The following is a 14,008-nucleotide window of genomic DNA, read 5'->3' on the forward strand; positions in this document are numbered from 1 at the left end:
TTAAAGACTAACGTTGCATTAAATTCATGCAAATAAGTGCATCCAACAGTCAGGCCATGTTTCTAATTAGGTTTTCCTACTGGTTTATAATTACCTTTTTTAAAAAAAACAAAAGTAATAATAAATCAGTGTGGATGGGGGAGGGGGAGGGGTAGACCGTTGTCATGGCGCCCACAAAACGTTAGTGCAGCATTAGCGCGTTAGCCTGCAGGTCGCCCAGCCGCGTGGCTGCTCTTCCGCGTTTGTTAATGCATGAGAGGGTTTTTTTTCATATTAATAAAGGGGAATGGAAGGTCTGAATATTTATTTGCGCTGTTATTTATTTCCTCGTCGTCACGTAATCTCCCTAAGAGTCCCCGTCCCGGGCTCGCTGCTGCCACATCCGCTAATTGTAATTGACTGGAGCTGCTCGTGACCGAGGCAATCTCAATAATTTATTTTCCTTTGAAGCTGCCAAGTGAAAATTTCAGGGCCTTGGGGGGGGGGGTGGCGTGTTTTCGCACTCCATGGCTGTGTTCGAAAGCGCATACTAAGGATACTACTCGTACTACATCTCAGTGAAAATCAGCCTGAAATTTAGTTTGCCTTCGGTATGCGGTTTCCAGCACAGCCCATCTCTTCTTGCCCCCCGGTGAAGGAACCTGGCGGGTTTTTTTTTCTGTTCTCATTTCCTGACTCTCTCCCTCTCTCCTCCCTTCCCTCCCTTCCTCTCTACACTCCTCCCTCTCTCTCTCCTCTCCTCCCTCCATTCCTCTCTCCACCCCTCCCTTTCCCTCTCTTCTCCTCCCTCCATTCCTCTCTCCACTCCTTCTCTCCTCCTCCCTCCATTCCTCTCTCCACTGCTCCCTCCCTCTCTCCTCTCCTCCCTCCATTCCTCTCTCCACTCCTCCCTCTCTCCTCTCCTGCCTCTGTCCCTCTCTCCTCTCCTCCCTCCCTTCCTCTCTATCTCTCTTCTCCCTCTCTCCTCCCTCCCTCACTCCCTGTCTCTCTCCCTCTCTCCATTCCTCCCTCCATTCCTCTCTCCACTCCTCCATATCCCTCTCTTCTCCTCCCTCCATTCCTCTCTCCACTCCTCCTCTCTCCTCCTCCCTCCATTCCTCTCTCCACTGCTCCCTCCCTCTCTACTCTCCTCCCTCCATTCCTCTCTCCACTCCTCCCTTTCCCTCTCTTCTCCTCCCTCCATTCCTCTCTCCACCCCTCCCTTTCCCTCTCTTCTCCTCCCTCCATTCCTCTCTCCACTCCTCCTCTCTCCTCCTCCCTCCATTCCTCTCTCCACTGCTCCCTCCCTCTCTACTCTCCTCCCTCCATTCCTCTCTCCACTCCTCCCTCTCTCTCTCCTCTCCTGCCTCTGTCCCTCTCTCCTCTCCTCCCTCCCTTCCTCTCTATCTCTCTTCTCCCTCTCTCCTCCCTCCCTCACTCCCTGTCTCTCTCCCTCTCTCCGTTCCTCCCTCCATTCCTCTCTCCACTCCTCCATATCCCTCTCTTCTCCTCCCTCCATTCCTCTCTCCACTCCTCCTCTCTCCTCCTCCCTCCATTCCTCTCTCCACTGCTCCCTCCCTCTCTACTCTCCTCCCTCCATTCCTCTCTCCACTCCTCCCTTTCCCTCTCTTCTCCTCCCTCCATTCCTCTCTCCACCCCTCCCTTTCCCTCTCTTCTCCTCCCTCCATTCCTCTCTCCACTCCTCCTCTCTCCTCCTCCCTCCATTCCTCTCTCCACTGCTCCCTCCCTCTCTACTCTCCTCCCTCCATTCCTCTCTCCACTCCTCCCTCTCTCTCTCCTCTCCTGCCTCTGTCCCTCTCTCCTCCCTCCCTTCCTCTCTATCTCTCTTCTCCCTCTCTCCTCCCTCCCTCACTCCCTGTCTCTCTCCCTCTCTCCGTCCCTCTCTCCTCCGTTCCCTCCCTCTCTCAGCCCCTCTCTCCCTCTCTCTTCCCCTCCCTTCCTCCCCCTTTCTCTCGGAGCTCCACTGCGAGGTTGCGGCATGTTTAATCAGTCTAAGCGCTCCGCCTGCTGTGATTAAAACACAGCGGCTCATAACGGTCGGAAAAAGACGGGACGATTTTCTTCGCTTTTTTTCCCTTAAACAGGTCGGGGAAGTCATCTTTTTCCGGGATCGGGATAATTTGTTTGGCAGTAAAAGTATTTCGCTCTCGGAGCGCAGACAGAAACGAGATTGTCACAATACAACATTATCATTTTGTTCGCACGCCTGTGCCCGGCATGTAATGTGCTGGGAGCGCAGTACCAAAAGTCACCAGCAGATGTCCCCACAACAGACATCCACACCCCATGTCACTCTTTGTCGCACAAAAGCCTGGATTTCATGTGACTTAAGTGTATGATTAGCTTAAGCATGGTAGAGTGACACACCATGTCTTAATTTCTACTGATTTCATTCATGTATAATCTGTATTTTCTAATTATGCACCATATTGCCATTACATAAGTGAACTACCACTGTTTTGCAGTGCAGCAAAATAATGTTCCTTTTTTTACCCAAAGACTTGGTTAGTTTTGATCCACCAGGGGAAGCAGCACTACTGCCTGGTGTGTACTTACACGGGGTAATGTATGGAAGTCAGAAACCTCTCTGCTTTGACATTCACCTGCGCAAAAACCCAGAAAACGCCTCTTACGTCATCCTCACTCCGGCCTGTACTGGATCAAGTGCTGTCCAGATGGACAGTTTTATTTCTGAGTTTTGCCATCTGTGGTCGAACTGCAGCGTGGGATGCATTTACCTGCCCTGGGAGGAGAGAACAGCCTGCCCGAATCGTATCGCTCAGGGCTACGCGTGCGCGGGAAACACAATCTTTTATTTTATACTGCTATCTTTATTATTAACTGTGCTAACTGTGATTTTATACTGTGGATGATGGACTGTCTAGTAGGAGTGCGATAGTGTATTTTATGCAAATGGGGATTTTTTGAGATATAAGCCAATAAATGCCACAAAGGATCAGCGGGAGGAAAAGAGTGAAGATAATCTCTCCATCACATTTCATCATCCTTTCATTGACCCTTTAAAGAGCAAGCTTTTTGGAATGTTTCTTTTGTTTAGTCCTTAGTCAGTGTTCTAGAACTTTCGATTGTGACATCAGCATTAGAATGTTCAGTCGAGAACATTATCAGAATGTTCAGTTAACAACATTCTATTCAGACAAAGGGTTACTGTAGATCTTTGGGAAATTGGCAGTTGAGCTGAACTGCGGTTGATTGACAGCCTTGATAGACGGTTCTTTGGCTTGCTGGCTGTACGCCGCACTTTTCCCCCGTAACTACCACACTGCTCTCAGCGAGAAAGTGCTCTTTGAAGTCTTAATGCGCGGAACGCACAGATAAACATTTCTCCAAACCTTTCATTTCTCAGACGGTTTAAAGCCTGTTTATTTGCAGTTGCAGGGAAGAGATCGCCTTTCATTTGTCCATGTATTTTCGTGTATTTTCTGACACCGTAGATATGCTAAACTACTCATTATTTTGCTTTTTAAGTCACAGTGAACCCAGGCGTGTGTCTTATGAGAAATGTCTGGGGAGTAGCAATTTCTCCAATTTGGAATCAAAAATAACAGTGGTTGTCTGGCATACGGAGGGTTGCCAGTTCGATCCCCCTCCCTGGGTGTGTCCCTGAGCAAGACACCTAACCCCCACTTGCTCCAAACGAGCCTTGCATGGCAGCCGTTCACTGACGGTGTGTGTGTGTGTGTGTGTGAATGGGTGAATGAGAGGCATCAATTTAAAGTGCTTTGGATTAAAGTGCTGTATACAAATGCAGTCCATTTACCATTTCAGAACTATATGTCGCATAATGGATAGGGAAGTGGGTTTGTCATTCCAAGAGCATTGGTTTCATTCCCAATGAGTGAGTTAATTAACCACAGCTTCTTCACTTCATAGCCAGCTGTATAAGGGGACTGCGTGTAAAAACAATGCAGAGGTATGCAAGTCTTTCTGCATGCTGCATTGCAATTTTTAACAACTCGGTGACCTGGGTTCTCAGAAGCTAGAAAAGGTCGATGCTGATGGCATTACGGGTTAATTTTCCTGAATGAAACGTGTTTATTTTTTTAGAGCACAAACACAGCGTCCCGCAGCAAGCTGTTTTTTTCCCGCTCCTTTCCTCCGCTTGTTGCCTGGCTACAGTTTTTTCTCCGGGCTCTCCCGTCCCTCCGGTCTGCGGGAATATTTCTGTTCCTAAATTCTGTTGATTTTTTACACCATTTGCATTTTTGATTATTTTCCCGCCCTCAAACAGGAGCTGTTGGAATGGCGAGGGATATGAGAACAGTGGGGTTTTTTTTGTGTTTGAATCCATCCAAAACATTTATTTTTTGATTAGCCGTTATTAAATCTGAGGAAGAGGCTTCAGATCTGACGTGCCAGCAGCTGTGTGTGTTTGGCTGCTGGCTTTTCAGACTGCGGAGATGATGGAGCAATTTATGAATCTGCATAATGTTCCGAAGTGTCGGCTGAAGGATGTCCATCTCGTAAATGCAGATTAAATCAAATCAAATATCTCCAGTTAACTGGATAGTTAAGTTCTGCGTCTCTAGTTTCATGGATAGAATATCAATGTTTGTGTGGTGGATGTGTATTGTTAAGGCTGTTAAATTCACAAACACACTTAATAACCTTTTTATGCAGGGTAGGTTGACTCACTGCACATGCTCTTTTACAGCATCGCCCTGTTAATGCTGCACAATTTTATAGCTAATTGGGTTTTTTTATTTTTTTTATTATCAATAAAATGACCAGATTAAAAAATATATATTTGTCCTGAAATAAAATAACATCCTTCACTAGCATATCTTTAATTAAACTTTAATTAAACCTTATACTGCTGGAAAATTAATTATTTGATAAAAGTGTAGTTTCATTCTACAAAATGTACACATACAGAAACAATATTTTCTCTTTGAACTTAGAACAGACAGAACAGTGTTTTTAACCCTTTCAACTGTGAGGTCACAAATACGTGATTGGAGTACTCTTAACTGAACGTTCTAATGCTGATGTAACAATCACTACATCATGGTAACTGAACGCAATAGAGTTCTAGAACACTGACTTAGAATTTTGAGCATCTCAGAGAATGTCCTGAATGTCTGAGTCGGAATAAAAAAAAAAAAAGGTAACATTTTTGATCACTAGGCAAGTAGATATAAGTTTGAGAACTAAAGCACAGTCATTCCAAAAAACCTACCCTTCAAAGGGCTGTGCCGCATCCTGCCCCGTCCACACCTCCTCTTGGCCACGCATTAGTCATGAACTGTTCAAACTCAGAGCCCTTAGACAGATCCCCAGGAACCCTGCGGTAGTCAGAAATTGCAGGTGTCCCTTTTTTATTCCGGGAGTCAGCGAGTGTCAGCCGCCCCGGTAGAAACCGAATGACATTAAATTGTTTCCAATTGCCGCAAATCTTCCGAGAACCACTTTTGAAATTGGCTGCCCTCTTAAACTTAATTTCCTTCTTTTTCTTTTTCCATCCCTCGGTCCCTGATGGAATTCTTACGTATTTATTCTTCACCTGTTAGCATGTTTTTAGTTCTTTTTTGCAGCGGCTGCAGCAGCAGTAGCAACAGTCGTGCTGTATCCCGGCAACAGGAGTTTCAATGGGACCAATTTAGAGGCCATTACGAGCCACGGGGCTTTAGGATGGCCGGTTTGTGACAGGCCAGGGGGCCGTAGGAGGTTTAATGGGAGGAAACGGAAGTGTGTGTTTTTTTGGGGGGGACTCTAAGCCCCTTCGGGTTGTCAGCCAGCGGTCTGACACACTCCTGAAAAGGTTCAGTAGACTGGTAATGGCCCCCTTGTCATAGTGTGTATTCTGTAAAATTGTATTTTTAGCCAGGATGATAACAGTAGCGTAGAAGGAAGTGGTTGGGAAACGGGATGTGGTCGAATAATCGTGAAGGGACAAAGATGGCAGATGTGTTCTGTTGTCATTCTGAATGGGAGGGGTTAGGAACTGGTCACCTGGAGTGACCCAACATTTTAGTGCCACCTCCGCATTCAGCCCACTGTTAAAAGCTGGAGTAATAAGAATAATTAAAGACCATTGTCTCATTACCCCGCTCACACTCATGCACACACTCACACATACGCACACAAACACTGCCCCCCCCCCCCCTTACTCTGCCCAGATCCACTGGAGACAGTCCCAGTCAAGAGATAGCTGTAGGAACCATGCTGACTACAAACCTTTACACAATAACATCCCCTCCCATATAATTTAAAGGAAAATTGAATGGCCACCTTTTCTACTTCCACTTTTTCTTTCAATTGAGACCAATTCCTCTTTTCACCTCACTCTCTCTACCTGCCTCTAAGACTTCTACGTCTTCCCATTTTTATCTCTTTTTTAGGTGAATACTGTACCAGGCACTAAGTGCATATGAGAGAGAGGGAAGAAGAGAGGGAGGGAGCAACAGGAAACACAACAAGGTGGTGAGAGAGAGAGAAACAGAGAGAGGAAGAGTGAGACAGAGAAACAGAAGCTTGTTTCCATAGTGATGGCTCCGGCCAGTCTATCCACTGAGACAGTCCTCCCAGGGTCAAGGCCCGTCCGCACCAAGAATGGTGTCTCATTTATATAGCGCCTTTATCCCAAGTGCTGTGCAATAGATGCTTCTCATTCACCCGTTCGTATACACACACACACACCAACGGCGTTTGGCTGCCATGCAAGGCACCAATCAGCTCGTTAGGTGCAATTGGGGGTTAGGTGTCTTGCTCAGGGACACTTTGACACACCCAGGGTGGGATCGAACAGGCAGCCCTCCAACTGGCAGATGACTGCTCTTACCAAAACTAAAAATATGTCCTTTTATGAAACTCAAGTGGACGGCACAGTCTCAGAGACTATTTAAGAACATTATCGTGCATCAGTCTGGATACTCACGTCCTCATCAGTATAGTTATTGTTATAGTTGTAGTTCTTGGTGTGGATGGGCCTTAATGATAGCTATAAATAAGTCATTAAAAAAATTGGGACAACTCAATTGGTCCACACCACACTATAACGACAGCGACAAACGATATTGATCACTTTCAGAGCGTTTTTTTTCAGCTGCATCAATGATAAAACACTGACAGCCATTCAGATTCCATCTGAATTAACAGGCCATTACGTTCAACACGGCAGATGACATAGCCGAGAGGCTGTTTACAGAATGTTATCGTTCATCTGTGAGGATGCTCACACTGTTAATGTTATACACTCTCAGAAATAAAGTGATCATGGAGGTACATGATTGTTCTTCAAGGATCAAATTTCCTAAATGTACCCTGAGAAAAGAACAGTTCTCTTTGGGTACATATGAGTACGCTTCCCAACCAAGAAAAGGTACAAATTAATAATATATTGCTGGCTAGCTGTGCAATTTTACAAATTTAAGTGTACCTATAGGTTACCGCTCAGTGATAAGCATTTGTACCTTTTTAGGCACTTATCATACCTTTATTTCTGAGAGTGTAGTTATCATTACAGTTATCGTTCTTGGTGTGGACAAAATAAAAAAGGTCAGACTCCACTTTCTTTTTTTTGGGGGGGGGGGGGGATGGGACAGTGGGGATGGGCCCCCCCTCCGCACCCCGGGCTCCATGTACAGGGTCCCTCAGGGCACAGGTTGGATTGCAGGTCGGAGTGTTCACGCGAGCGAGTAGCTAAGTCAGTTCTCCCGGAAAAAATATTTATAATAAATAAATAAAATAGTGAAACGTCAGCTTTTTTCCGCCACGGTTGTCCCCGCTGAACCGTACGGATTCACACGTCCGTATCCCTATCGCCTCTCCGCCTCCTCGGCTGCTCTCTCTCTTTCTTCTTTCCACTGTTTGGGTTTTCCCGTCTTCCCCTATCCCGCCTATAAATAACGGGGAGATTAAACATTTCCCGGGAGACCTCCCTGTTCGGATCTGCGGCTCTTAACAGTCCTGTGTAGAACTTCCCCTTTTTTTCAGTCGTCTATTCCTTCTTTTTTACTGACAGAAATCTTGTCTAATTCAAGGACCACTGCACTGTAATTGAAGCTTTTTAATATCAGAGCAGGGAAAAAGGAAATTAAAAGAAGAAAATGGCATTCATAATACCGTGAAATGTTCTTTCTTGCACCCTGCAAATAAGCTCTCGTCAGCCGGTGAAAGGTGGCTATTTTAAACAAGATGGATGACAAGTGGTTCCCACAACCCCTCCTCTCCCCTCTTCCTGCCAAAACCTCCTCGCTGAGCTCCGACCAAACCGCTAAAAGGGGTGATGGGAAGGGGGTTTGATCCTCCCCTTGCCCGCCCCGGTCCGTAATGGACCCATTTTTAAGCATGAAAAAGCTGGCTATCGATTTTAGCGTTAGCCGCTAATACTGTTTCTGTCACCGCTGTCCTATTAAAGAACAGAAGCTTCCGGAAAGCTTGCCGCTGAGCCGTGTACCCGGTTTTAGCTGTCCCGCACGACAGAACAAGGCTGTCAGGGGTTGGGGGGGGGGGGGGGCAGTGTTGGGGGGGTTAAGTGCCCCGTCTCCTCTTATCACGGCGCTGGCAGGTACAAGCCGAAAAAGACGGAAGATGACTCACCTGCGAATCGCAGGGTCCCGCTAACAGCTGCTAGCTCCGGTCCGTTAGCCTCCACGCCAGCCGTCTCTCAAGATAGCTCACTCGCCGACCCCCCCCACCCCCCCCACCCCCCCACCAGTCACACAGCCCGTCACACCGTCTGATAAAGTAAGATATCTGCCCTCATCGCTGGAACGGGAGTACATTTTGCCATTTAAAAGCTGTCCGTCGAGGGTGGGGTGGGGGGAGGGGGCGTGTGTGCCTCCCAAACCAGGTTTATATCTCTCTGCTATAAACATTTTTAACATTTTAAACATTTTTAATCTTATCCGGACCAGCTTACACAGATTACATTTCTGCGTATTCGCAGTTCAGGTTAAGTGCCTTTGCTCAAGGCTGCGACGGCAGTCCCTGTAACTGGAAATCAAACTTTGAGCTGTACGCCCAATTCCCAAAGCGTTACGCTGCACGCCCTGGCGTGGGGTCACATTCCGGTCCTCACCTAGCTTGAATTTTGAGTACACTGCAAAAACCAAAATAATAAAAGTTTAGTTTTAACCAGTAAGTCATATTTAGGCTTAAAAATCTTATTTCTGTTACTTTTTTGCTGAATGAGTCAAATAGTTTGGCAATGAGAGGAGACTGATTTCAAGATTCGGCAATGGCCTATAAGACAGTTTCACCAAGCAAACAGCAAACTTAGAACAAGCTAATATTTTCTTCTTGAGAGAAAAATATGATTTTAAGTCTCATTACCAAGCTAAGACACTTGTTAAAACTTTTTTTTGCAGTGTAGTATTGCTTGGAACTGCAGAACGGCATACAAACCTTTGGCAGCCCGTCCTGAAAAATAAAAACAAATAAAAGTAAAATAAGAATTCTCTGCCGCTGCCTCCGGACTGTTAATAATTAATCTGATGTGTGTGCGGGCCGTTTGATCGCCCCCCGCGGTTCCGAGCGTTTGGGATTTTAACGAGCTCCCCGGGACAACTCCCACTCATCTCAGTTTGCGTTGCTACTGAGGTACAGTGAGGCAGTGCCATTACTGCCGGTGTGTGATTTTCTGGGGTCCTGTTGTGTGTGCATGAATGTGTGTGTGCATAGGTGTGTGCGCTTGGTGTGTGCGTGCATGTGTGTGCATGCGTGTTTCAGCGTGTGTATGCATGCCTGTATGGAGTTGCATAATAAATCTGATCTCTGCTAACATGGAGGTCAATCACAGTTCAGTTTCTTCATCTACTGGTGTGTGAAGTTTGAGCCGGCCTGTCCCTTTAAGAACAGAATGAGAATATGTGTCCTGTCCCTTTAAGAGCAGAGTGGGTATACAGTGGTAATGTGTGTCCTGTCCCTTTAAGAGCAGAATGAGAATATGTGTCCTGTCCCTTTAAGAGCAGAGTGGGTATACAGTGGTAATGTGTGTCCTGTCCCTTTAAGAGCAGAGTTGGTATACAGTGGTAATGTGTGTCCTGTCCCTTTAAGAGCAGAGTGGGTATACAGTGGTAATGTGTGTCCTGTCCCTTTAAGAGCAGAGTGGGTATACAGTGGTAATGTGTGTCCTGTCCCTTTAAGAGCAGAGTGGGTATACAGTGGTAATGTGTGTCCTGTCCCTTTAAGAGCAGAGTGGGTATACAGTGGTAATGTGTGCCCTGTCCCTTTAAGAGCAGAGTTGGTATACAGTGGTAATGTGTGTCCTGTCCCTTTAAGAGCAGAGTGGGTATACAGTGGTAATGTGTGTCCTGTCCCTTTAAGAGCAGAGTGGGTATACAGTGGTAATGTGTGCCCTGTCCCTTTAAGATCAGAGTGGGTATATGTATTGCCTGTCCCTTTAAGCACAGAGTGGGTATATACAGTGGGATTTATCATGAAGTTATAAATCTTTATCCGCTGCCATTTGCTTGCCACCCACGCAGCCAGAGGGACGTGTGTGTGGGTTTAGTGTGTGAGTTCTGACGGGGGCATAAAAATCAAGACTGAAGCTCTGGCGTTTTTTATTATTCATCGCCTCGTTAAATTATTCATGTCGGCGTCCGCGCGTCGGGCCGCCGCGTTCGTCTGTAGCGTAATTACCGCCGCGCTGATACACGGGCGCGCTCCCCGTTCGTACACAGGATCCGCTGGGCCGGGATCTACGCCGCTCATTCTCTCAGTCTTTCTCCCTCTCTCCCTCCCTCTCTCCCTCCCGGACCGCATTTCTCCAGGCGAGCGGACTTCCAGTCGCTCCGATGCGCTTAGCTACACGGCGCGTCCCCAAAAACCAAATTGGATTCATTTGTAATTACGACCGGTCTGTAATTAACTGGGTTTGCCTCAGCACTGGGGTTTACAGACTTCTGTCTCTCACCCGCTCTCTCATTTACTCTCTCTCTCCCTCTTCTTCTCTCTCGGTCCCTCTGCCACTCTCCATCTGCCTCACTCTCTCCCCCTCCATCTCTTTCATCTCTCTCACTGCCTCTCTTTCCATCTCTTCCTTTCTCTCCCTCTGCCTCCCTCGCTCTCTCTTTCTCTCCCTCCCTTTCTCCCTCTCCTGCTGTCTCCCTACCTCTCTCTCCCTGTCTTTCCCCCCTCTCCCTACCTGTCTCTCCCTCTCTCCCCCTCTCTCTCCCTACCTCTCTCCCTCTCTCTCTCCCTCTCTCCCTCTCCATCTCTCTCCCTAACTCTCTCTCCCACTGTCCTCCTTCTCCATCTCCCTCTCTCTCTCCCTGCCTCTCTCCTTCCTCTGTCTCTTCTTTCACCCCCGCCCCTCTCCCCCTCTCTTCACTGTCTATATTTACACTAACTGCCTCAGAGCGTTTTTCAGTTCTGCTATTGGAGTTGAATAAGAAGTTGAACTGTGGGTGGTAATTCATATTCATTTTATCAGGAACGGTGGCAATGTTTTGAAGTGGATTTTATTTGTCTCCTCAGCGAGTCTGTTTTTTCATGAGCAAATCACAGCCATTTTACAAGTAATTTTGTATGCAACATGTCTGGAACAGTGACTGAACACGTTCGGAACAGTAAACATGTTTACGGAATGTTTTCTAAGTAATTTTATGTCACAACCAAATCACAAATCTAACCGGAGTGCTCCCCAATGCTTTTTGAAATGCCTCGTGCTCCACTTCGCGCTGAGGGTTCTTTGGCTCGTCTCCATAGATGAACCCATTTTAGTTCCTCGCGGAACCCTCTTTGGCAGGCGTGAAAAGTGTGACAGCTGCCAGATTGAACCATTTTGCCCAGAAAAGGACCCTTGAACTAGATATGGGTTCCTCAATGGCGACACAGAGGAGCCTTTTGCAATCCTTCCTTCTGAGAGTGTTAGCTGGGTAATTTGTCTTGAATTGTGAGTGCTTCTGTATGAGAGCTTCCACTAAACCGCAAGTGTCAGACCCTGCTGGTTTTCAGCACCAGTGTCAGAAACAATTCAAATACGTAATTGTTTGGGATTCAAGCTTTTCTGGTACAGAAAGGTATTTGAATTCAAAACAATGACGTATTTGACCCAGGTCATTGGTTGGCAAAAACAAATCCACACGCCTTGTTCTCGAGACCTTAACTGGCAGCTGATTGAAAAGAAACCACACTCGTTTGACACCCCTGTGATGTCATCTAACATACTCCTCCCTCTCCAGCCCCGCCCAGATTCAGCAAGGTTCCCGTCGACCAGATAGGCGTGTCGGGGGGCGTGGTCTCCTTCGTGTGCCAGGCCACGGGCGACCCGAAACCACGGGTCAGCTGGAACAAGAAAGGCAAGAAGGTCAACTCCCAGCGCATCGAGGTAAGAGCGCCCCCGCCAGGTCTCCTAACGTACTGCACCATACAATACATTATCACAGGGTGCCCAGCCCTGTTCCTGGAGATCTACGGTCCTGTAGCTTTTCACTCCAAACCTAACAAAGCAAACCTCATTCAATAGCTAGTGCAGAGCTGCCCAACCCTGTTCCTGGAGATCTACCATCCTGTAGGTTTTCACTCCAACCCTAACAAAGCACACCTCATACAACAGCTACAGTAGAGCAGGGCTGCCCAACCCTGTTCCTGGAGATCTACCATCCTGAAGGCTTTCACTCCACGTGTTTTGTGTTTTATTTATTTATTTTTTACCCTGGACTACACAGACTCTTAAGTAGTGTGGTGTTTTGTATTCATTATTTTCTTTACCCTGGACTATACGGACTGTAAATAGTGTGGCGTTTCATCTTTATTTGAGTTTGTCTTTATTTGCCGTGGACGAGTGGCTGCACGTGCGTCCGTGCCGGTCCGTGTTTATTTTTGCGTAAACGAGCGGCGCTTTATTTATGATGTATGTTTGTTGTTCTTCTCTGTCGGGGCACAGATGGCTCCTGCGAAGCCGTGATTGATGCTCACGGTTCCTTAATTAAAAGCTCCCGGCGCTCCCGGATCTGACAGCGCGTCGGGAAGACGGAGCGCTAGCGCGGGGAACGAGGGACGGAGCGAGGGAGGGAGGTAGAGGAGGAGGAGAGCGGATAAATCCCGCTCCGCGCTCCTCTGGCGCCGAGCGGTACGGACCCAGGGGTATAGCGTCGCCTTTCCCGCGGCGAAGAAGTGTTTTTTTTTGCGAGGTGTTAGATTCGATTCGACATCCCCTCCGGCGGGTTCCGCTTCGGTATCGACCTACGCTCACGCGTTCCGGGGTGACGTCTCCCGGGAATGTTTTGGCGGGAAACAGATGAAAAGCGGAGGAAGGGGCGGCCAGCCGGGCACGGAGAGGGCGCCGGGTCTGTGCGGATCCGTGTTCATGTGCCCACACGCGCCTCGTTACTATGATCACAAGCGCGAGAGATCACAGAGATTCTTCAGAAACAGAATCTGAATTGTGTCGACAACTTTTGACTTTTGACAACAAACACAAAGCACACATCTTTTTTTTTGTATTTTTCTTTTAACTCGCTGATTCTTAGATGCAGAGGATAACCACGGCACAGTTGTATTCGCTTCTAAATAGGGTCAGATTAAAGCACGTTTTATGTATGCTATATAAATAATGTTTATTATTATATCATTATTATAAAATCATGTATTAATTAATGTATGCACATACATTATGCAGTATACTGCTTGTGTTTACTTGTTGATCATACACTCGTGACAGCTTTGAGAGCTTCTGAAGAGCAGAAAATATAGCATGAAAAAAATAAAGTGTGCTGGATTTATAGGTCGTGTACCAAAAATGAAAAAGTAAACTATATAAAATCGTTCAATTGGGTGTCGTGCCACCATAGGTGTTCAGCACGACTTGTACGCAGTGCAGGTCTATCATCTGGAGAGCACCTGTCTACCCGGAGAGAGTCAATCAAACTCACATTTCCACGGAATATTCCGGAAAGAAAATCCCACTCGAAGCTCCCGCCGAGGGTGCCCCAGGAGCTGTGCCTTCAGCAGAGCCACGGCCTTAATTACAGGCCACGAGGGCAGTCTGCATTTTCATGTGACCCAGTGCATGCTGGGAGCTTATTTGCATAATTAG

The 14,008-nt window shown here is 47.1% G+C and overlaps 1 protein-coding gene across 6 annotated transcripts in view; it reads left to right on the top strand.

Moving 5' to 3' along the window:
- The window catches only part of LOC133126141 (receptor-type tyrosine-protein phosphatase S-like), a 203,848-nt gene that overhangs the window by 61,613 nt on the left and 128,227 nt on the right, over positions 1 to 14,008 (top strand). For all 6 annotated transcript variants that reach the window (XM_061237992.1, XM_061237996.1, XM_061237993.1 and 3 more), the window contains one exon: positions 12,153 to 12,298. In XM_061237992.1, the coding sequence (XP_061093976.1) occupies positions 12,153 to 12,298 (146 nt within the window). The remainder of the gene's footprint in view (positions 1 to 12,152; positions 12,299 to 14,008) is intronic.

The sequence above is a fragment of the Conger conger genome, chromosome 4, assembly GCF_963514075.1.
Source record: "Conger conger chromosome 4, fConCon1.1, whole genome shotgun sequence".
Lineage (NCBI taxonomy): Eukaryota > Metazoa > Chordata > Actinopteri > Anguilliformes > Congridae > Conger > Conger conger.